Raw genomic sequence first — 24477 nt, forward strand, 5'->3', positions numbered from 1 at the left:
GTTGGCATCTAAATGAGCATGGAAAAGAAAACTATTTTAACACTCCACTACTAAGAAACACATTGCTAACAACATCACATCAAAGAGTGTTAGGTTATTCATTGGATGGGATTCATTTTTCTCTCTCTCAGATTTCCAGTCCAGCATTTTTGCTGATAAAAGCCCCATACTCATACCTTCTGTTAGATCAGTGCGGTGGAGTACATGTCTTTTGCACTATTTGTAAAACCTGTCAATGAACGATGAACAACTGCTGGCGAGTGAGGGGGTTGGGGGCCCAACCTTGCCTTTGAAAATCAGGTCAGCAGAGTTTCCTGGGTCACACTGCCTACAGCCAGCAAATGGCATTGCCAGTAATTAAGCCTGCTAATTAACCCATATTCAGGCTCATCAGTTTTGTCTAGATATTCTGTAGCACACTTTCAACAGAGAAGTAGAGATGTACAGCCAATAGAATAGGACTCTCTGGAGCAATGCCAAGCATGGGCTAGAGAGCTAAAAAAAAATCCCCCAGCACTGAGCTGTGGAATGATGGGAAAGATTATTCTCTGGAATGATGGTGCTCCATCCAGTACTTGTGGAATCAGTTGGGGATTTGGGGATGGGGTGGAGTCATGATCATCCAACATCCTGAACTCATTAACACTCTTGTTGCTGAATGCAATCCATTTCCCCTCAGCAATGTTCCAAAATCTAGTAGACAGCTTTCACTGGACAGTTGATTTCAAAATGATGAATGAGCAGGTGTCCCAATACTTTTGTCTATATAATTATTAAAAATTTTTGATCTGTTTCCACAGCTTAAACATGCTACACTAGCCCGACAGCAGTCCAGTAGCAGGGATTTTTGTGAACAAGAACCATTCACATGTTTTAAAGGAGGTGTCAAGCTTATTCCACATTTGAGTCATTTTAAGTACCCCCCGCCACCTTTCCAAGAGAACACACCACACATGTTGCGCACACATGCCCTGGCTGACATAGTCAAACATGTTTGTCCTAATGACTTTCTCGACACTACTGATCATAAAAGACATTCCAGGAGCCTAAAGCGATTAGGTGTTTTAACTGCCTTTGCACAAAAAAAAATAAAATAAAATAAAATCAAAAGTGTATTGATCCGCTGTGTTGAAAGTAATCATATCTAGGTTTTTGCTGTAGTGGAGCTTAGCTGAGGCACAGTGCAGCAAGTTCTAAACACAATCAACCTTCAGAATGGTAGCCAACTTTGATAAAGTCATTTATTTAATCACAATACTCTGTCATTCTTAATCTGGAGACTTCATTGGCCTTTACTGGATATGAGTTTGTGCACTGTGTTAGTTGCATAAACCTCCCTCGATGCTGCTGAGGCTTTACTTTGAAATGAAAAACAGAAAGCTGTTCTCTTCTAGGAAATCTTAGATCAATTATCAGAACATCAGGTTTCCCGATAGTATCTCAGCTCAATGGTGATTCTTAAGTGACTGAGCAATTATCACTGTGGCATCTTTGCATCCCCCTATGTGCACAAGGCTGGGTGTCCCATTTATTGAAATTGAAATCCAATATGGGTGCTCACTTGCACCCCCCTATGAGCACTTGATGCACCCCTCTCGTAAGTTCACCTCAGACCACACTATTGTGAAAAGGCAATTACCCATGTTCTACTGTGATCCTGTGACCTTCCTTACACAAACCACCTGAAAATGTGCAAGTGGAATCTATTATCCTTTTCTTTATCAGGAATGATATGGGTTTGCTGGTCATGCAGCTGAAAACTCAATACAGGTAGGAGAAAAAGCATAGTTTCATTATCCTTGAAATGATTCTCTGCTGCCAACCACTTATCCATTTTAGTAGCAGTGAAAACAGCATCACCTGTTAAACCCTCTGAAGCTACGAATGTGCCGGAAAATGTGTTGTTTCCACAATGTTTCTATTAAAATTATTGCGATAAAACAGCACAGAAATGTGGTTCAAACTTTTCCTGAATCTGTAGAGCCTGTCTGAGCCTGTCTTTTTGACTGTATTATCATACATGACACACATCCAGAGTTATGAGGCTGTGAAGATGGGTTGAGATACTCGTCTCTGCCTCTCGCCGTGTCTAACTGCTGGATTCCTGTGTCCGTCATCTATAATTGGTGGATTCATGCATCCGTCTGTGGTTTTATGTGAAACCGACTAAAGTCTTCTTTACCTTAAAGTCTTCTGCCTCTCAATGTTTATACACTATATTATTCATGCATTTTACTACTTTTGTGACTTTGGCAAACCCATTTCAAGAACCAAAACAATTCGGCCTGATTATCTCCTCACACTGTGCTCAAGGTCACATGGGGTGTCATTACAGAGATAGTTCTGGCTGAGGTTGTTCTGAACATTTTGATATAAAACATGTGAGTATCTAATATGCAGTTGCCTTTAAAGGCGAATTTCAGAAGATATGCAAAAATTAAGAAAGTGCCCAAAGACACCAGAGGGTTAAACTTCATCATTTTGGCAACTGCCATGATATCGGACGTCTAAGCAGCAGCATCGAATATAGGTGAAGAGGACGTGAGGCGAAGTGTGTCCAAATTTTGCTGTCATCTCCTCGACGTCTTGAAAGCTCACGCCTCTTTTATCCACCTTCTGACAATTTCAGAAAAGTGCACTTCCAGGAGGTGCTTGTGGTGAAAACTGGGACAGGGCCACTCAACACTCTCTCTGTACTGGTTACGATGATCTTAACACTAAGATGCTTTTGGGAAACTGGGCCCTGGACACTTTGTGGATGTTAAAACCATCTGCACTGCTCAGGCAAGAAAGTTGGCAGCCAGCCAGCACTGGAACATAGAGAACCCCCTAATTGCAAGGGATGTTTCACACACTGACCAAATAAACATTTCAACATAAATAATAAACAATAAATAAAATGAAATGGAATAAAAATAAGAAATAAGAATAATGAAGACAAAGGAATACAAGAAAATATTGTTGCAATAAAAATGACTTTATTTACAAGACATTTATAGTAATTTCTTGTGAATCAGAAGGTCCCTAAAAAATCCTCCAAAACGTTACTTTGGGAAGCTTAGTTGTATCAACACCATGTTAAACTAACCCCGCAGTGTGGAGGTCGTACTTCAGCCTGGCTAGCTCTCACAGTGTTGCTTCAAAACAGTGACAAATGTAGGAGTGAATTTTTTGACTGATACAGGCTTTCAGTACTCTAAAAAACTAAACTAAAAAACACACTAAACTAAAAAACACATATGATAAAAAACAAGTTACACACGCTCTTCACAGTGACTCTCCATAGCTGTGAAAATTCACAGATGATGTTGCTATGGAAATGTGAGAAGCTGTCCAGAAGCATGTTCTGCTTGAACCCCTTTAACTAAATTAAAAATGTGTTACATTTTACACTGTGTTAGGTTGAGCTCCCTAAAGAGTGCAATGCCACAAAGACTGTAGGACTAGCTGGAGAAGCTCAATGGAGCGTTAGTGGTTTTTCTCGCACCTAAGTGGAGATCACAGTGCTCGCTGCTCTGGTGTCGCTCAGGAACACCTACAAAGAAGTATCTGCAGCCCAATTAATTGGGACATGATTTTAAAGTAGGTTGGCTCCCCATGATTAAATGCAATCTCCCTAATTGGAGAACGATTCCAGGCCTCCACAACGGAGGTGAAAGAAACTGGTGAGGAAGGGTCCTCTGCTCTAATTGCAGAGTCAGAGAGTGTCTTATCAGGGAGAACAGTTTAAAGCTGCAGTTCTCAATTACCTCTCCCCAGTATGGCACTGACCTTTCACTGTTCTAATTTTATTATGGGGTTATTAATGCTTGCACTCTTCACATAATCAATCAAACCATGCTGCTCTGAAAGACTTCTGCAGAGTATTCCACACAGAAGATACTTCTCTCCATCAGTAACACTTCATTACTTTGTGTTCAAGTTTTTTTAAAAGCATTGAGTATGTGCAATTTATATACAGAACAATATAAAGAGATTTGCCTGTTACCTGAAATCTGAGGGGTGTCCAGCTGATCTCTTCATTTTATATGCAGAATCTAAGCTGTTAGGTTAAATATGTGAGAGTAAAAACACACAAATTAAAAAAAAAAGTAAGCCAGACCAACAGTTTTAAAACTATTTGTCTTAGAAGGAACAGAAATGTAAATTTACTCAGAACTACTACTAGTTTTTAAGCAGTGTAATTTCAGAGAGGGGCGCAACAGTCTAACTGCCTGCTTCTCAAGTTCAAATCCCAGCAAAGGCTCAGCGCTCCACTGTCAAAAATCTCTAAGTCCCTTTACACCGGGTCACTTTATGCATCTTGAGTATCAGGATTATGTCTGGAAAAGGTCAAGCCACATAAAAATGCAAGTCTAAACACACCCAGGATGCATTTCAAACAGATACAAATTTGATCACTTAAACCACTTCAAGAGGAGGTCTGAGAAGCAGTACCTACGTGATCCATGTCTGTGAAAAAGGTGGTCATGGAGGACGACGGCATGTAAAATTAAGAATTGTGGGACAACGACCATCTTTAGCGCAAAACAGGAAAAGGCTGAACGGATAAATAACTGTTTTTGATTGGATTTCAGTCTGACCACAAATGAATTTGACTGCCAAGTGTAAACGCATGTGGCTTAAAGCTTATCTCAGAGAAGTGAGCAGATGTAAACAGGTTCAATGTGTCTAACCTGCAGACAGGAATTAACAGAGGAGAAAGAAACTCCGCAATTTCAGCTGCAGCTCATTTTCTTAATGTTTTCATGCTCTACTCAAAATGTACTGTTGACCAAACTTAGACTTTGAGTTAAGAGAACATTTGACTTAAGTTGAGCTAACTCAGAAATGCTCTCTAATCAGTTACTTTAATATTTTGTGTTGGCCTGACTTTATTTAATATATACAAAGTGTCAAAATCAGCTGTATCATAAAATAGCAAACTGTGATCAGTCATTAGGAAGCTGTGTGACATTATGGATGGTACAGAAAGAATCAGTCCTGAAGCAACAGGCGTCGATGAGTGACTGGCATCTCGCTGATCCACCTGAGACAGCAGAGAGAAAAAGAGAAAGAGAGAAAAATTAAAGAATGAGAGACATAGAGGCAGAGACACAGAAGACAATAGGCAATGGCTTATAAACTGTAGGTATGTAGAAAACTGGGGTTTCAGCCAAAGTCAAGCTTTTCACAATTTCAAAAACAGCTCAAGGTGCCTTGGCAGAGAAGCGTGCCAGTGACTTTTGGCCAATGTAACAGAATTTCAACATTTCACATGAAAAATTAATTTCCCATCACAACAGCGGAGTACACTGTCACAATGTCAGTGTTCCCTGACACTATATGTGTTAGAAAACAATCAAAAATACTGCAAATGAAAAAAAAAAAACATGTCAGTTACAAACAGATATGGAAAATATGCTTGATAAATGAATCATGAGCAAAGTTATTACCCGTCTAATAGACCCTGCATATTTGTGACAATATTGCCCTGTTGTGAAATAAGGTGCCACACAGTAAGGGGCTTACTGTCACACGTTATCAGTCTCGAAGACATTTTTTATGCAATGTTTATTTATTTGTGTATTTAATGTTTATTTAATAGGGACATACATGAACATAGAAAATTACAGTGCATCATACTGATACTGATGTTACATATCATAACATTCATTATAGCAATATGCTAATCGCAGTGTTTGGCACTAGATTGGATATCATGCATTTAGTTCATGAAACATGAACACAGTTATAATTGGAGCAATTATTCATTTGTAATTTTAGTGCAGTAAAATAGACACTGCAGAACAACAGAGTCCTTAAATACATCTGCAGCCATTTAACATGATGTGTATTATTATTGATGATGATGATGATGATGATGATACTAATAATAATAATAATAATAATAATAATAATAGTAATTGTAATTGTAATTGTAAATCAATAAATATTCTGATATATGAATACATGCTTTTCCATTGAGACAGTAAAGTGTTCTCTCTATTTGTCATCTGTCCACAAAATAATTTTACCTTTTGAGTAACAAAGTGTTCATGCCATGCTTCTGCCCTGGTTCCCTTGCTTGTTCCTATTTTTTCTATGTGTCTCAAAGGCTACGCAGCAGGTAAAGTGACCTATATCCAATTTCCTCACCAAATTCTCATTTTTTTTTATTCTGGACATCTTTTCCACAGTCCACAGTCCAAACAGTCCACAGTTCCTAAACTGATGTGCATGCACAAAAGAGCAATGCTTCACACGAGATTTAGTTTCATTTGGCCAGCATCACAGGACCTATCCAGGAGTTCCGTGACTGACAGCTGGACTCATCACTGAGAATGCGTTTGAGCTTGCTGTAAAAAAGGGGACGTTATTCAGCTAGAGCCACTTCTTTGGTTTGTGTCCTTGGTTTCTTTAAACTTTGTTTTTAAGCTTTTTAATTTCCTTTGACGCTGCAGCAGCGTCCTCCTGTGACAACAATTTACAAACTTCTTCCAACACAGAGAAGTTGTTGTATGGGTTTTTGCATGACAGGGATAGTATATATGTCCTATTTCGTCCTATCTGCTAGTGACCTGTGGACTGCATTTACATTATTAAGTCAAAGCAGAATGAAGTCACTGTGCGTCGCACCCTGTTTGATGTTACAGTATTTCTTTCTTACATGTGACCTCAGTAACAGCCAATCAAAATGAGCATGTTAATGAGCTCATACATATTAATGACCAATCCTCAGGGCCTGTTTTGATTGTCAAATCAATCTCAGAATTAGCGCCACAGAGTTTAATTACAGCAACAAACAAGCAACAGACTACATAAAAAAAATAAACAAGGAAAATCAACATTGATTTAAACCAAAAACATCAGAATTCATTTTTTCCATCATTCAGTAACTGAACAGCTAATTAAAGGTTTTTCCTACTTGGACTAGACACAAAACAGTGGCTTTGTACCAAAACAGTGTATTATATGTCTAAGTCATTTCAGATTCCGTCCATGTTCACAGGTCCCTACCGGACACATTAAGCCCTGCTTGGATGTAGAAGCCATAGGTTCATGTCTTACACAGTATGTTCATTCCTGATCTGAATGTGTGTACGCAGGTCATTTGAGGGTGCAGATGTGTTCACGTTATAAACACAAATGTATACCATTAAGTCAGCAGAATTGAATCTGAGGACTGATCAAAAACAGAACTGAGAAATGAGGCTTGTGATGTGAAAGCAGTCTTAAAGCAGCAATATGCGACAATTGGCATTTCTGGCTCCCTCTACAGCCAGGGAGTGGATTTCATGCTTTAAACCACCAATAAAGCACATGCTTTACACATGCATTTCTGGACAAGCTGAGAGATACAGAATCTTCACTAAATGTGAAAAGAAAAGTGTATGGAGGCAGTAGAGTAATTTTACGGGCTTTTACACTAAGATGACCTGGATTATGCAGTGTTATGCAGTTCTTGTAAGTGTTGTCCTGCTCGCTTTACCAAATTCCATGGTGCAGTTAGCAGTGTGCTGAGCCCAGAGTAGCAACGAAAGAGACACTATTCTCACTGTTACAGGTCAGTGGAGCATCAACATGATTTTGAAGCTGTTATTTTGATGTAAAATGCTTCATAGTGTTGCTTTAAAGAGTGCGACAAGCAACTAATGAAACAGCTATCCCTGCTTTCCTTTGTGTGTAATTCTGCTTAGTAGCCTGAGCAACTGATTCAATCAAACTGGCTATTCAAGACATTAATGCCTCACTATCTATCATAGAGCCACGATAAAACCAAGTCCTATGTGAAAAATTGAGTTTCATTTTCTTCACTTCACAGTCCAAGAACGCCCTTCGTTCTAGTGGGTGCAATAAGGAGACCATTTTCAATCGTTAAATAATTCACAGGGAGGTCAGAGAGCAAAGTGAGGGGCAGCTCAGCCCCCCCCCCCCCCCCCCCCACATACACACACCCACACCCATCTCTTGTTCTGTGCTCTGTAGCACTGATGGCTGCCAACTTTCTCTGTGAAAAACTGCCGCAGCCTGTAATAAGTACTGCAGCTCCTATAGTGTAGCAGATAGCACAATGACGTTCTTTTAGCCTTGTGTGTTTTTGGCCTCTGGTTTCAGACAGCTGAAGCATGGTCCTCCAAACATCACAGGTCTTGTTCTTCCTCAAAGAGAACATGTGCTCAGTTCTGTTAAGCTGGGTGACCTGACTGCTCTTTTTGATATTTTAATTAAATTAACTGATCATGACAATGTAGATATTAAATACGGATTATTTGATTGTGATACACATTACATCTTATCTAATGTTGCATTATAGTACTCAATAATGTAGCTATAATCAAATCTATTTGCATTTTAGTGTTGCTTTCATAGGATCAATAAAGCACAAAGTTTATCTAATATAATCACATCTAGTCTAATCAAACATTGTATAATACTTTTGTAGCAATCAATAAAATACAAATTTGATCTGATGGAACTGCCTCATAGTCTTATTCTAGTGATCAATCAAGTACAAATGATATCTGATTAAATTACATCTAACCTAATTTAATCTAATGTTGTATTATACTTTTGTATTGATCAATTAGGAACAAATTTAATGTAATCAAATCACATCTAATCTAATCTAATGCTATAGTAAACTGTTATAGCAAAAAGTACAAATTAATTTAATTAAATCACATCTTGTATGCTGTCCCAATCACAATTGTATGCTGTATTACACTTTTATAGAGATTAATAAAGTTAAAATGTTGTTAAACTGAATCTATTCTAATCTAATCGAATCTAATAAATTATCATCTAGTCTAATTTAATGTGTACTTGTGAGATTAAAAGCATTATTTTCTCATATTATGTTGGTCAGGCTGCTGTAAACCCACCCTCCTTTTAAAGAAATTTTGGGTACTGTTGCAATTCTTGACAAAGGCCAGACTAAGGGCACACAGAAAGTGCACTTACACCTCTCCTTAAACACCACAATGAGAAACTCTTTGCCCAAGTCATTCTTCTGGGCATGCCGTAACTGAGACAGATTTGGTAGGGCTTTAGCTGTAGGTCCAGGGCATGAAGAGACAACACACACACACCCATTACAAAAGACTTAAGAGTGTGTGATGTTTGTTTACACTCCAGCGTGAAACGTGCGAAAAGGCTCCGCCCACCGCCAGGGGCAAAGGCAGAAACATTGCAGCCTCAGGTTGACATCTAATTAAAAGCAAACGGCAAAATGTAATTAATTGTCGTTGTCAGCAGGGGGGTTCGAGTGGGCGGCTTCGTCCGTGGCTAATTGCCGTTGGCAGATAAATGTGCAGGTGTGTCAACGCGTTCAGTCCGGGCTTTGTCAGCCGCTGAGACGGGCCTTCATTTCCACTCTTAATGAGAGAGTTATCAGGCTAGGCCTCCGCCTCTGTTGTTCCTCGCCCCCACGAGTAGAGCCGAGGCTTCATTTCAGACTCACCGCCTGTCCTTAATCACAGCTACAAAGCGGAGTGCACTGAGCCACAGCATACTCACAGAGAAAGCACGAGTGAGAGGAGACTTCTGATTCCCTCCATGAGTCTCAAGACAGGTGAAGAGAGGATGATATAATGGGAATCTGTTCCTATAATGCATTATCTAATAACTCATTAAACTGCTGTTGCCAAATCAGGCCAGCAAGGTATGCAGAATATGCTTTCCAAACAAAAAAAAGCTTGTTATTTATTAACCTCTTAAACTCTAGTGGCTCCAGATTTGCATTCCTCACTCGCATTACTTAAGAATAACCCAGGCAGTTTTCCACGTAGGCCTAACTACTGAGAAATAATCCTTTTAATCTACTAAAAGTCACAAAGATTAAAGCAAAACAAGAAAAACTAGACAAGCCTAGTTTTGCTGGATCATTGGCTGCATAGAATTGTCAATGGAATTTCAGTCCAGGAGATTGGGACCAAAATACCTGCTCTTTATTGTGGAAAAGGCTCTGTGGCATAAAATGACATCTGTTCTGTTTCATGTACAATTTCACCGTGACCATACCTGGTAAAATACTAAAGCCTTAAGATGTAGGCCACATATTTACTAGTTTCTAAGCACAAACGGCCTAAAGAATGGTTTCCAAGACCTCATGAACACGGATGCTACGGTAGTGATGCTGGACGAGGTTGGCAGGCAACGTGGTAGCACTGCTAACGCCATGATAGAGATGAAAAGGTCGGCGGTCGGCACAATAGCGAGGCTGGTGTTGTGATAGCAAGGCTAACACTACGGTAACGATGCTGGGCAAGGCCTGGAGTATCTTCTTCTTGTTTTTACACTCTGATAAAATCTGTGTTTTTGGACTTGGCTCATGCAAAGTGGGGCATGGACACTGAATAACCAATAGCTGAGCTCTCTCCAGAACCAAACAGGAAGCAGCAAAGCGGCTGCAGTAAACAAATGAAGATCTGGATTGCATTTCGAGTGTGTTGAGAGATGTTAGGTCGTTTATATACAGAGAACAGTGTTTGTTATCAGCATTAACCTAGTATCTCCTGTCGTGAACTAAAGTAGTATCATACATGTTTTGGCTAATCGACTGCCGACTAATTAGATTTTTTGCTAAACAATGTCTTTAATATGAGCTGGAACATGAACGGACACATTTGATTTCAGGTTGACACTCAGAACTCAGAACAAAAGGGTCAGCTCCTCATCCATGTGATCTTATATATTAAAATGGAAAATGGATGTTCTGCACTCCTAATTTGAAAAACACTGAGAACTTGATCTGTTGTTATCTACTGCTGCTCTCTTTTTTTATTCTGACTCACTTTCCCCACTTGCATAATGAAACATAAAGCAATCTAAACACAAGCCATTAGGCAGTCTATACCACCTCTCTACGTGCTTTATGCAAATGCGCCGCATAACACTCTCAGACCTATACACCTGCACCTCACCACACTGTTGTTTGGAGTGAGAAAGAGCATAATTATTCATGATCCAAAGAGAACAAGGGCCCCACAGACTAACAGAGACTCCGGCGTCGTGCATATTTAATGGAAGCCATACGAAGAGTCGTCTGCAGTGCATTCTAAATGCAACACATGCATCCTGTGCCCATGAGCAAGAGGATCATCAAAGATTGATTTAAACAACAGTTTGCATGACAAAGTGAATTTTGGAACATCTGAGCGGCTGCTCGAGATTCGGGCCACGTCGAGGTCGCCCATCGTTTCGGCTGCAGTTTCCATCCATTTCACCTAATAACAGCTAAAAGGGAAACCTGCATGGCACTCAGGCCCTCTGTGTGTGTTCAGAGAGCAGACTGTCACTCATATTTGCGGTGCAGCCATGGAAACTAGCCCTATGTTGCGCTCCAAGGATCTCAGTACTGTACTCTCCTCCAGGCTAAAGCCAATAACTGCTCCTTCAGTAGGAATGAGAAATAAATAAACAATTAAAGGAGAAAAAAGTATTGACCAGCTGCTGTGTGCATTTTTTTTTTTTGTGTGTGTGTGTGTGTACTTGAAGCAGGCCTACAGAAAAGGCTTGCTCAAGCAGTGGATTTGTGTGGACTTAACAGGCCGAATCAATCTAGTGTCCGAATCAATGTAAGAAGTTCAGCAAATCTCCATTAGTTTGTGTTACAGGACTGTCCAGAACCATCCGCATGGAACTGGGACAAGCTCAACCTTCTGTTCGCCATAGGATGCGTTCAATAACTCTTTGTGGCCTCTCCAGACTTACCAGACACCGTGACAAGTCCTTCGTTTCTAAAGCTTTTTATTTTACAGAGGCTGCGTTTTCTTCATAAATGTCTCATGGTTGCGATTTGTACCTTCTAATTTAGTTAGAGACATCCACAGAGACATCACCCCAAATATTTGGAGGGGGTGGGGGGGTCTATTACCTCACTATCTCCCTCACTGCTGTCTGTCATCCATTTTCCCTTCTCCTTTGGTTTAATGTGCAGGTGTGATGTCGCACTTCGGATATGTATCAGATTTTAATATTACATTTAAGAGTCACCCAAATCGGAACTGAGAATTCAGATTCAGTGAGATTCAGTGTGCTTTTTTCCAATCACACTGCTATACATAACATATCTGTGTCACATATGGCCGAAATGGACGGATTTGGGTCGCTTTGGCCTGCTGTTTTCTTGAATTTGTTCTTGAGAAAGGTCCTAACGAAAAAATCTACATAAGATTCATGATGTGTTTTTAAAACTGTTTGCAGTTATAGTAATAATAATAATTATAATTATAATAATAATAATAATAATCTTATAATAATGGATCCCACTGCCCTTGTAAACTGAACAAATTCCAAATAGGAAAACTGAATGAAGGTTGAATAAGGTGAATGGGGCCCAATGTTAATTTAAAACATGTATGTTGTCATATGTTATTTGTACCTGTCCTTGTGCAACCTGTGCCAGGTGACTGCACCACTGCACCACACAGAAAGGCTTATTACACAGTGAGGCATATTATTCAGTCAATACAGGGACGGCTGTTCTAACCGGTGGGGCCATTCTTTGATAATAGCAGTTTGTAATAACACCATCAGCCCGCCAGCAGACCATAGGCTGTTTAAGGGCTTAATTGTAAATGTGAGCAGAGCAGTGTGAACGTGGTAAGCTGCACAAACTCAGCAAGCTCCTGAATCTTGCAAAGCATGTAAACAAGCTACTGTGAAACTGCTAGAGACCCCCATGTTGAAGAAGCTGATGCTGAGAGAGCCCCAACCTTACCTAAACATGGCAGAAATGATCTTCATTCAGGAACCGCTCTGTAAGCTTTACATATTATTCATAAATGGTTTATTTGGAGGATCAGCTGGATCGGATTTCCTAACCACAATAACCATTCATCAACTTAATCAGCATACCTTAGTGTGTTTAGAATAAATGCAAGGAGGGGACAGGCCATAAATTCATTTATTTCTAAATAAGATATTGAATGACTACTACATTTTCTTGTGTGCTTTCTAATTGGTTCAGGTGTCTGTAGGCTTTGGAGAGTAATACCTGTATTGAGCGGTGGGATTACATTTTTGAGTAACTACCACCACACTGATTACATTCTTTTTGGATCATAGCTATTGGCCCATTTCACACAATATAAAGGCCAGTGGAAAAAAAGAGTTACAAGGTTTTGTTGGAACAAGGACAATACTTTAACAGTGCCTCTGTAAATCCACACTGAGGCCACAGTGACTCACACAGCAATGCAACTTTTAGAGTAAAGAAGTTGCTCGGCTGTCTGGCTCTAACTGAGTGCAGACTGGAGACACGTTATTAGCTTTTTCAAAGCATAGTTATTAACTTCCCCAGTCTGTGCTGTGACTTCTTGCACCTGTAAACACCACCAGCAACAAGTTCATCCTTTTACAAATGAAATTGCCAAAGAAATGCATAATCCTTCATCCTTAGTAGAAAGTTAGATGCTCTGGTGTGGGATGCTGATCATTTCTCCTATGCTTGCCTCTTCCTCAATTATAAATACAGCTGCAGACGTATTATTGGCTTGAGTAGTTAGCTGTAGAACAAATAAACCAAGGCTAAAAGAAAAACACAGCCATTTGACCCGCCTGTAGCTGAAAGCTTAAGAAGTGCTCTTAATAAAGATGCTGAAAGGGTTTGTTTGAGTGATGCCACTGAAGAACCTCTTTTCTTTAAAGAACGTACCAGTGAATGGTCTTTTAAAGGCACTGTATACGATTTCAAGTCACTACACTTTTTGTAAAATTCAGCAAATGTTTGCTAGTGGCTCGCTAGCTCTCTGGTCTGTTTGCACGCAGGGAAAAAGTCTGGGGTTCATACTCAGCCCTGGCTCTGTCAATGGGAAACGGGAATGGGAAAGTGACTCAGGTCAAGCCACACAACATCAGCCAATCAGCAGTGGTTTATGCACAGGATGGGGAAAAGGAGAAGCAGGGGGTGATGTGTATCTGGCACTTGCTAGCTAGCTACATGTTGAATACATGCATTATTAAGAAGAATTTCAGAAATTGGTCAATATTGTTAGTAAATGTTTGGGATAGATAATCACAGCAGGTTTGCTTAGCAGCAGCAATAAACAGTTTGCCAATGCTTACTTAACTAAAGCTAAATTACATGATATAACCCCATGTAATTTGGGTTATATCATGGTATTTAATCATACCTTTGCAAAGGATTTTATGGCCACATCTAAAAATATGTAAAACTGTTTGCTAGCACAGTGAGATTATTTAAATTCCTGCATATGAGGTCGTTAGCCAGTGTGCTATTGCTGCAGTAGTGACTTTGGATGAGGCAGTTAGCTGGCATGCTAACTTTGTGGTAGCAATGTTGAACAAGGCCTTTAGCCGGCATGCTTCCACTACACACACTCCCCTAATGATGTTGGACAGGGCCGGTAGCCAGTGTGTTTGGGATGCAGTGTTTGTGTTTGCTGTCTTTTGGTCCACAAGCCCAAAGGCAACGCGTAATGTGCACGAATTTAGGGGGGCAGAGCTTCTGAAGGAGCACTGAATGCAGGGGTGTAGTTGTTTTGCTGTTGAGTTCAAATATCAGCAGTTATTCTCCAGAATCACGCCCAGGGCCTTTAACAGGGAAGGCATTCATTTTTCATTCAAAATGTCTTCATAATTTAATCATCGTGATGTAAATATAGTCATGTAGAGTGGACTGGTGTGAAATTGTAGAAAAACAGCCATGCTGATTCTTGCAGTGGTTTTGATGGGAATCAGAAAATGTGATGTCTATAATGCAAATGTAAAAAGACCTGTGAATTTATATATATGTAATGTTACATGCATACATATATACATGTATAATGCACTGCGATAACCCACAAATTAATTCATTTTATTATATTGGAAATTGTCCAATACATTGTAGGCCAAACTTTTCCTCAAAACTGTGGTCAAACAATGTCTCAGGTCTCAGGCAGCATAATCATATCCATTTCATGTAATAGCTTTCTATGATCTGGAGGCATTCAAAATGTCTGGTTCCTATCATCACCACTATGAGCAATTCTGATTCCGTAAGTGTCTTCACACCAAACCAGACTGAATGACTTTTGTTTTTTGTTTACACCTTGGAGATTTCATTTTGCTGAAACTCATAAAATTCCTGAGAAACTTTTTTTAAAGAGCTATTTTTATACATGGAAATGAGTGATGTGTGAGAACCTCCACATAACGTGAGATCTGTAAAACAATATTTGTTCTTCCTTGTACTTTACATCTAAGCCAATAAACCATTCAGTAAGTTTTATTTTAAAGGAGCTCTAGGGATGTCAAAATGTTTACCTCGGTATAGTTAATAATGAGAGCTGGGTACATGGAATAGACATATCCTAAACCTCAAACACTGTTGTCTTGTCTTTCAGATGAAGCTGTAAAACAGGCCAATTCCAAAAACCCCAAAACAGTTATGTAGTGGATTTGTCTGTTACGTAATGGTTAAATGTTGCATTAAATCTTTGCTAATTTTATTTACACACTCAATATTTACATACATACCAGTCCACTAGTAAAACCCTTTCTTTCAGATGCAATGTCCGTTTTGGGAAAATATGCCAATTAAGCAAGTGAGTATCCGTGCTAGGCTAAAAGCCATCACTAGTCAACCAGCTTTGACCATCTCGTCGCTCCAACTTCTGGTACCTCAAAAACAAACTGTTCTACGTCAACTGACTACCAAAAAAACCTAGCATCAGAAAGCGCTGTGCAAGAAAGCTAATCCAGCACTGCACTGAGAGGACACAGAGAGGGCAGCAACACTATTGAGCATTTAACATACTTTAACATTTAACAACACTTAACAAACTTCAACAATAAATGCACTATTTGGCACTTCTGAAGAGTATAAGGGTTGAGGCAGTGGTTGAGGATCATAGTGAGAGACACTGATGGATTCATTAAGTACATTTTGGACTGGGGTTCTGTACAAGTTGGCTTTGCGTTAGTCGCAGCACGGAGCCAGTCTGCTCTTTACTCTGCTGTGCTGACACGACCATCATTACTTCACTCATTTTCTCTCCCTCGTCTCTCATTAATATTCCAGCAGGCTGGCCATAGGAAGACCCACAGACCTGACAAATCACTCTCTTTGCAATTTCTCTGGCACAGAGGCATGTTTAAGCTCACCTAAATAGCCACACACCCACATACGTGCAAAGCGCCCACACTAAGTAAAAAAACCACAGCTAGCAGGCTGAGGTAAGTCCTCAGTAACAAGCCTGTTACAAATTTACAATTTAATTTCATGTTGGAAAGGAACATTTACAAGTTCTGACAATGCTCTCCTTTGATGGCATTTATTATTAACCACATGTCGACCTTAACCATTCTGATTGCTCCAAAATGCTTCTTCACTTTGATACACTTCAGATTATACACACGTCCAAGGCTGAGTGCGTCGGGGAGACGGGTGATGGTGGAAGAAGATGGTGGTGGAAATGGTGTCTCCTCATTCCTGAGAATACTAATTGATCCTTTAGCCATTTCAAGTAATCCACGCTGTCTGATATGGCAGGTGTCCGACAACCGGGCCTCGACACAGGTCATTTCAACCACCATTAGCACTGTAATTTCCTACACTCAACTTGGCTCCAACCAAATTCACTTTCAGCAATATGAGTGACAAAAGGTAGCATTAAGGCTCTAATATGGTGGTATTATTAAAATGTTTCATTTGCTGTCATTCTGCCGTGCGAGTCTCTGATTGTACACCTATCACTCCCCAGCAGTGCGCTGGCGAGGGGCCATTATGGACTTTGTGTGGCTGCCGCTGCGTCGCGCAGACTTAATTGCCTTCAGAAAGCAGTGTGGAGGGCAAGGAGTGTGTCTGCAGTGTCTGTGAGTGTGTGTGTGTGTGTGTGTGTGTGTGTGTGGATCCATGTCTGTGCATGTGGAAAGGCCTGAGTAGGCCCAGCCCCAGGGAGCAGCCCATTAGTGGCATAATTACAGCCTGGCTACAATAACCATGCCACACTTCACTAACCACCGCACGCAGCCCTTATTGCAGGGGTGCTTTACTTAATACCTTTATGACGAAAGACTATCACTTAATTATAGAGTCTGCAGAAGAACATCAGTTGTGCGTCAGAAACAATTTAGGCGCTGGTAATGGAGGTGCTAGAGCTGTTTATCGCCAACTTGACGTGTGCGTCAGTTAAGTTCCAGCAGTCAGGGGCTGTTTTCTGATAACTCTGATGTGCCATAATGATGTGGAAAGAATGAGTGTTTCTGACAATGAGTGTGTGCAGGAAGCAAGCTCTGGTGATTGTGTGGTGTGAAACAATGGAAATCCATTTACTGTCTAATTATAGTTAATCTGCTGTTGCCAAATCAGGCTAGCATCATGACACAGGCAAGGATGCTCTGAGAACAAAAAAGTGCAAGTCCAAGACTCTTCATACTGCAGATTTTTAAGGTGTCAAAAAATGCATTTATTGAGCATTTTAAGTATTTACATTTCTAGAGTGTTTACAATTTATAGAGAATTTACATATGATGTATAAATAGTAAGTAAGTGACTTTAGTTGGGGGGAGAAAAATGCTCAAATGCAGATGTACACGCCCTTTTTTGGCCTTAGAATAAAACACGCTGACTTTTCTTTAAAAGTTGGCTTGTGGCTGGTTTCAGTTGTTGAACAGCCCACAGCCACATTGCAATGCACAGCCTAACTTAGCTTAGTCATATCGCAGAACTGTAACATGAATACATTTTTTATGTAATTATACCTGAGCCCTACTGGATAGTGTTGCTGTTCTTTTTGGGGCTCTGGGTGTATGGCTTACAGCGTGTGGTTGGCTAGCTTAAGAGACACAAATAACCACAGCAGCGCTTGCTCCTTTGCACCTATAGGGTTAGCTTTTTACCAATAGCCAGCCATTCTGCCTTCTCAGATGTGGTTAGCCTTAGCTTTTGGCTCCGTTCATCCATTCCCCCTTCTGCTATAGAATTAGCATTTAAGCTATGATCAGCAATTCTCTTTTCTCCAACGTGGCATTAGTTTTTACCCTCTGGTCAGCCATTTACCCTTTTTATGTAAAACCTAGCCTTAGCTTTTAGTTTCCAGTCAGCCACTATTCCTGATAGGATCTGCCTAGCATTTGCTTTGAGCATTTTCAGCCTCACTTCCATATTCTCCTGTAGCAGCTGTTGCAGTTATCCTCTAAATGCTTTAGTTAGTGGGCTGGGTGTATGTCAATTTTATTGGAGTAAATACTTTTTACATCTCTTATAATGCCTCCAATTTCTCTATTATATTTGAATTAGTCTTGCTATTGAAAGAGGACACAACAGTGTTTGAGGTTCACAATATGTCACTTTCATGAACCGAACCTTCGTCATTCTAATATGTTAAGATACATTTGACTAGCACTTTTAACCAATTCTCTGTCCACCACATCTGTATTATACTGTTGATTAATTTGTGTTTAGAAAAGCACCAAAAACACGTTGACTCAAAACTACTCATTACAGAAGCAAATGGGAAGGCCACTGAGTGGTGCAGCTGTTGGCCCAACTTTGTTCATCACTGTGTCCAAGAGTCTGTTTACACCTGGCATTAACACCTGGTGTTTTGGTGATCAGATCACGTTCGGATTTCACTTGCCTGCATGAAAGGCCAGGTGCGGACACCCCCAAGATGCACTGTGATCGGATTATGATCGGATCACTCAAATCACTCAAACCACATTCAGAGCTGGTCTGAGAGGGAGCTCGTCCACATTTAACAAACAGAACGCATTTTCTGTGATCGGATTCTAGAAATATGTCTGTTGCAAAAAAACTTTAATACGACTAATTTTTTGCTGTGGATCTTGACTTCTCTCTTACTTGCGCTCTCTTTTGTTTATATGTGTGTGTGCGCTCTCGCCGCTCGTGCTTATAGTCCATTGCATTTTCCGATAGAGCCGTTACGGGAATGCAAAATTACCATCTATTGCTCCACCGCGTTGAAGAACCACCACCGTTCCTCTAAACTGTTCACAGTCTCCCGGAGCAGGACATTCTGGTGAGAAACCACTGTTTACAGGAAGCAAAATTTGAATGATGGTTGATGGTTTGAATGGTGTTGGCATGCTTTTTACACAGGAAAGTAACATCAGATCTTATCTGGACACACTGGGGACGCATTTTAAGTGTGAACAGAATCCAGTCAAAGTCTATTCAGATACTACCCAGATACAAAACACATGCCAGGTGTAGACAGGCCCCAAGAGATCATATCTGACCTCACTCTCTCTGAGTTTGGTAGGATGACCATGCCTCTCCACTCACATACACTCTTCACTCAGTGTAATGCCAGCTGTTATGCTGACTGTTAGCCAATATGACTAATGGGCATTGCATTTGTGGAAGTTCACATGAAAAGATGCAGAGGTACTTCATGTGAGTCAGAGGCTGTACATGCTAGTATCCACCCTCCCAGTGCCTGTAACATCATGTAATACAGGAAGACCTACAGTCAGCCCCGCAGCTATATGATTGTACAGTGATGTGGTCAAAATGAATAGCCTGTTCTGTTTTTCTTCTTGGTTTTTGAGATCCGAGTTTTTTCTTACCAGTGATGATATATTAGGATGGAAAGAGTGAAATACTGATCCAACTTTTAAAACAATGAGAACTTTCATGATAAATACGGTGAAAACTTTCATTACACAGCCCATGGAACCTGTTGAATATGCCTCTGAATCACATTAGGCACTTTATTATTCCTTGCAATGCTAGAGACGAATTGATGTTTGTTCAAGTAACACTTACGCCACATCCACATGTTGAGTCATAAACCCAAGGGAATCAATTTAAAGCAAGGTTATGTGGAACGTACTTTGAAATAGATTTGTTAAAAATACACTGAAACTTCATTTGGAAGGAATGGGAAGATCATTATAAAACAAGGCATGTCAGGAACTGCTCAACCCAAAAAAGACTGAGTATGAAGCTGCAGGGAAAAGCACTTCAGTCATTTTGGAATGCTGGTGATAAACACAGAGGCTCATTGTCATTTGTCATCCACCTTATATTCATTGGTTTGCACAACAGTGTTATTATATTGTAGGTTGCATAGGCAAAATAGCCTACAGGTTCTTCATTCATTATATTTCATTATATTTTTTTTCATTAATTATTATTAGCAATAACCCTCCATTATTAAAATACTGAAGTATTTAATGGACACTTGTGTATTTTATCTGAGTGTATCTTGCTATAATTCTGTTAAAAGCAATAAGCCACACAAGGCTGTGCATTACATTTTTTCTGCTGGGAGAGTCATCCTCTTAGAAACAAAACACATGGAAAAAATAAATTACACATGTAAATAATCAAAAGACATTTCAATGTGATAAAAAACCATGTAAAACCGTTTGAAAAAAATCACATGTGAATTAGATGTGTTGATTTGAGATCACATTGGGCTTTTAGAAATGGGAAATCTGCACTGACCAGCTACTTCATTAAAACCACCTCCTTGTTTATACACTCATTGTCCATTACATAAGCTACAATATAGGAGCACTTTGTAGTTTTACTATTATAGACTATAGTCCATCTGTTTCTATGCATACTTTGTTAGCCTCCTTTCACTATGTTCTTTAATGGCCAGGACCCCACAAAACCACCAAAGAGCCAATAGTATTTGGGTGGTGGGTAATGGAACATGAAACAACAAGTCATGTTTTCATTGTACAAATAACACACTATCACTAGACAGCTAAAAACTTAGAGGAGGTTGCTCATGGTGAATGTTAGCTAACAGGCACCCATGTTGGCTGGGTGACAGGGGTAAAGTGTTTGGGTGGCTTCCTACCCCTCCGAAGAAAGCAAGCACAAATATGCAGCATTGAACTCCTGGCCGAGGCATCGAACTCGTAATCCCCTGATGACAGGGCCAACGCTTAGACAGCTGTACCACTCAGGAGCCTGAAAATCACTGTGATTTTATTGCTAAATTCAACTTGGGCAGTCCAGTCATCTTTTGATCACAATGTGTGTCATCTCTCTCTCTTGTGCAGAATGCTGAGAATGTAAGGAATACACAAGAGGCAGATCAATACCCAATTCCACTTTGTCCCTATTTCTCCACCGGGGACCAAGTAACATCAGCGTCCCACATTCAACTGTGGAAAAACGCATGTGGCCGAACTGGGCTGGTAATTATCGTCTCCAGTTGATGTGACTCCACTGTCACGGCTTTTATTGGCTCATATAGACAAATAATATATGAAAACTGCTCTGTGTTTCGCACTAACACAATTTGCGATAAACACAATTTGCATTTGGAAAATATGAAAATATTTCACATTTTTCAAATTTTTCAGAGTTTCAAAATGAGGGCAGATATAAAAGCAATAAAGACACACGAGGTAAACAGAAGGAAATCTTTGCTTCAAGAGATATTATCCTCCATTAAGACAAAACGATGCTCATGCGCAACCCACGCTTGAGGAAAATGAAATTAGCACATACAATTCCTCCTCAGCGCAATTACAGCACATTAGCAAGTGATTACATATCCAGTATGCATATTATACTGCGGTTTCTTTGCAGGAATCTTAAAAGAACAACATGTATTTGTGTGTGTGTGTGTGTGTGTGTGTGTGTGTTTGAGGCTGAGACTCATTTCTAACTCTTAGCATTAAAAGTGTTTGTTTTCAACATTTCCAATTGAAATATATGTACGTATGACTGGATCCCCCCTAAAATCATTAGAGTTGTAGGGCAATTACTCATAATGCTCGGAGAGCATCAGCATTAATATGAGATAATTACAGTGTCACCTCGTTTGACGATGAGGTTTGCCAGGATTGTTATGCATGTCAACAAACATTAACATCATGTTTGTGAGTCAATATGCCGCTATTACCATTGATGATGCATCTTAATATAGAAAATGTGTAAAATCTGCATCAGATACGGTGTCACTTACTGCATCAAAATGAGGACGATGATGCAGAAGCCAGCCATGACGATGAAGGGCATGCCAGGGAAGGTGGGCAGAGTCTGTGGGTAGAGGCCATTGAATATGATGGCACCGAACAGATAGCAGGTGGCCTCCACTGAGGCTGAGAAGGAGAACATGGCACCTGAGGAGGTAAGGTCAAGCCAGTGAGCGGTATGTGGGCCTACTGTAAGACCCAAAAACATTATTAGCTTAAAGTGCAGAAAACATTTCAACCCCAAAAAGGTGACAAGAAATGTAATCACCCTTACCTGTCCTGGATAGAAACCATTCAAGTGAATCTGTGAATAATGTAACTTTTCATTGCCTCCTTTCCACTGGCTTATTATTATATATCTGCCCTCTAAACAAACAGAGGTTTATGGACCAACATGATGTCTCATGTAATTGTGTTCAATTATACATTTAACATCATTTATAGAACATCTTAATGACATTGCTGTAGTTGGGCTGTACATTTAGTAAGCAATAATGAGTCAATAGCAGCATGGTGGTGACCGAATCTGTTGACAGGGGAGTAGAGTAGGCTACAAAAACCAATGAACCACATGAATTATAACTGAGGTATCAGATAGGCATCATTCAAACACTGCAGTAGAAAAAAACTACAAGTTGACTACAATACCTAAAACCTAAGAAATCCAAATTACTGTTGGTTACTGATAACTGGAATGTTGCACAAATGCACATACACACAAAGCTCGTCTGGTCTCTGTAGAGAAGTACTTCCAATAGAATAGGATAATCTGGAGCAAATAAACATGAACCTATTGGCACCATGCCAAATGCCAGGTGTGGACTAGAGGGGTATGAAGACCCCCAGCATTGAGCTGTGAAGAAGTGGAACTGAGTTCTCTGGAATGATATGGAATAGTTTTAGGGTGAGCTGGGGAGTTGAGAATGAGGTGGTGTGGTAATCATCCAACATCCTGAGCTCAGTAACACTATTGTTGCTGAATACAATCAAATCCTCAAAGCAGTTCTGCAAAATATAGAATAAGGCCTTCCCTGGACAGTAGATGCAGTTACTTCAACAAAAGCAGGATTTCATCAAGGTTTCATATCCTTGATTTTGAAAGAAACACTGAACAAGCAAATGTCCCAATACGTTTGTCCACATATTGTACATATAGTATCAATTGAACATTTATTATAAATACATAGTGAAAGTAAATGTCAGTAGGTTTTTGATTGACCATTGATGAAGATGTGTGGGCCTAGGCCTGCTGTATTCAGCCAAGATGCCTATATGGCTTTTTATATGTGGTTTTACTCAATTGACAGTGTGTAACTTTATTTTTGTACTGTATTTCACTCATACTTTTAATAATTATTATGAGCAAGGCGTTAATGAGAAAGTAGGGGAGAGTCGGACATTGCGAGAAGCAATTTGCTGAGAAGAGCAAATATGAAAGGAGATGACTTTCCACAAGTTGCAATATGAATAAAAATGTTAAAACACTGTATAAATAAACTAGAACCTTTTTGAGCTATTGGTTAGCATCTTAATCATGATGATCAGGCTAATCTTATTTCCAACAAGAGGTGCTATGCTATCAAAAAAGATAAAACCTCCAAGAATGTTTATTTGTGTCTAAATGTGCCCATTTAAATATTGGATGGGACATGTTTCCTTTGTGCCCCCCGGCCGCTTGCTTCCTACTTCCCTATTCATAAATAGTCAATTTTCATGTGTCTATTTGTGTGTATGACCCCATCATCAGCGCAAACACAACTTTTGTGTCTTTCCAATCCTATATGGGGCAGTGGTGGTTAGCGGTTAGAGCGCCGGGATATCGATAACAGGGTTGTGGGTTCAATTCCCGGGCTCAGCAAGCTGCCACTGTTGGGCCCTTGAGCAAGGCCCTTTACCCTCTCTGCTCCCCAGGCACTGGAGTTGGCTGCCCACCGCTCTGGGTGTGTGTGTGTGTGTGTGTTTGTGTGTGTGTTCACTAACAGATGGGTTAAATGTGGAGGACACATTTTGCTGTACAGTGACAAATACGTGCACCTTTACCTACATAGAGTATATGATCAATGTCAGGCAAAAAATCTCCAAAATGACTTTACTTTACAGGAGAGAAACATTTTATTCCATGTCATTTTGGAATGTTTCTATTGGTCCATTCATCATGATTTAAAACAAAATTATTCAAGTGTCGTGGTGTTCTTGGAAGGACTTCTTCTTGAAAGGAGACTCGTGACCACTGTCTTTCAATTGCAATGATGAAACATTTTATTCAAAAGTACAGTGTGGAGAGAGCCTGCCAATTCTCTGTGCCCCTCTGCTCTCAGAGGAACACCTCACATTTTATACCCTACTACAGGTCATGCGTTGTTGCACTATTTCCATATATAGGATGTCACTGTCTAACTCCATGAGGGGTGTAAATCAATCGTCACATACTATATTTGTTCAGTTCATGTATGGCTTTACCAAATTAGGCCTGGGAATGGATCACGTTCTCCTTTTCAAGTCTAACCCATGGGCCTCACCATATTGTCTCTTAACTCCATACCATTCCTTCAGATCTATAAATACCCACAGAGCCAGTGT

The 24477-nt window shown here is 40.0% G+C and overlaps 1 protein-coding gene across 1 annotated transcript in view; it reads right to left on the minus strand.

Annotated features, from left to right (window-relative positions):
- Positions 1 to 4879: 4879 nt before the first annotated feature.
- Positions 4880 to 24477, minus strand: part of LOC140564795 (proton-coupled folate transporter) — a 47235-nt gene continuing 27637 nt past the window's right edge. Inside the window, exons 6-7 of the mRNA XM_072690447.1 lie at positions 21888 to 22044; positions 4880 to 5029 (exon numbers count right to left, since the gene is read on the minus strand). Coding sequence (XP_072546548.1) covers positions 4978 to 5029; positions 21888 to 22044 — 209 coding nt within the window. The 3' untranslated portion in view covers positions 4880 to 4977. The remainder of the gene's footprint in view (positions 5030 to 21887; positions 22045 to 24477) is intronic.

The sequence above is a fragment of the Salminus brasiliensis genome, chromosome 10, assembly GCF_030463535.1.
Source record: "Salminus brasiliensis chromosome 10, fSalBra1.hap2, whole genome shotgun sequence".
Lineage (NCBI taxonomy): Eukaryota > Metazoa > Chordata > Actinopteri > Characiformes > Bryconidae > Salminus > Salminus brasiliensis.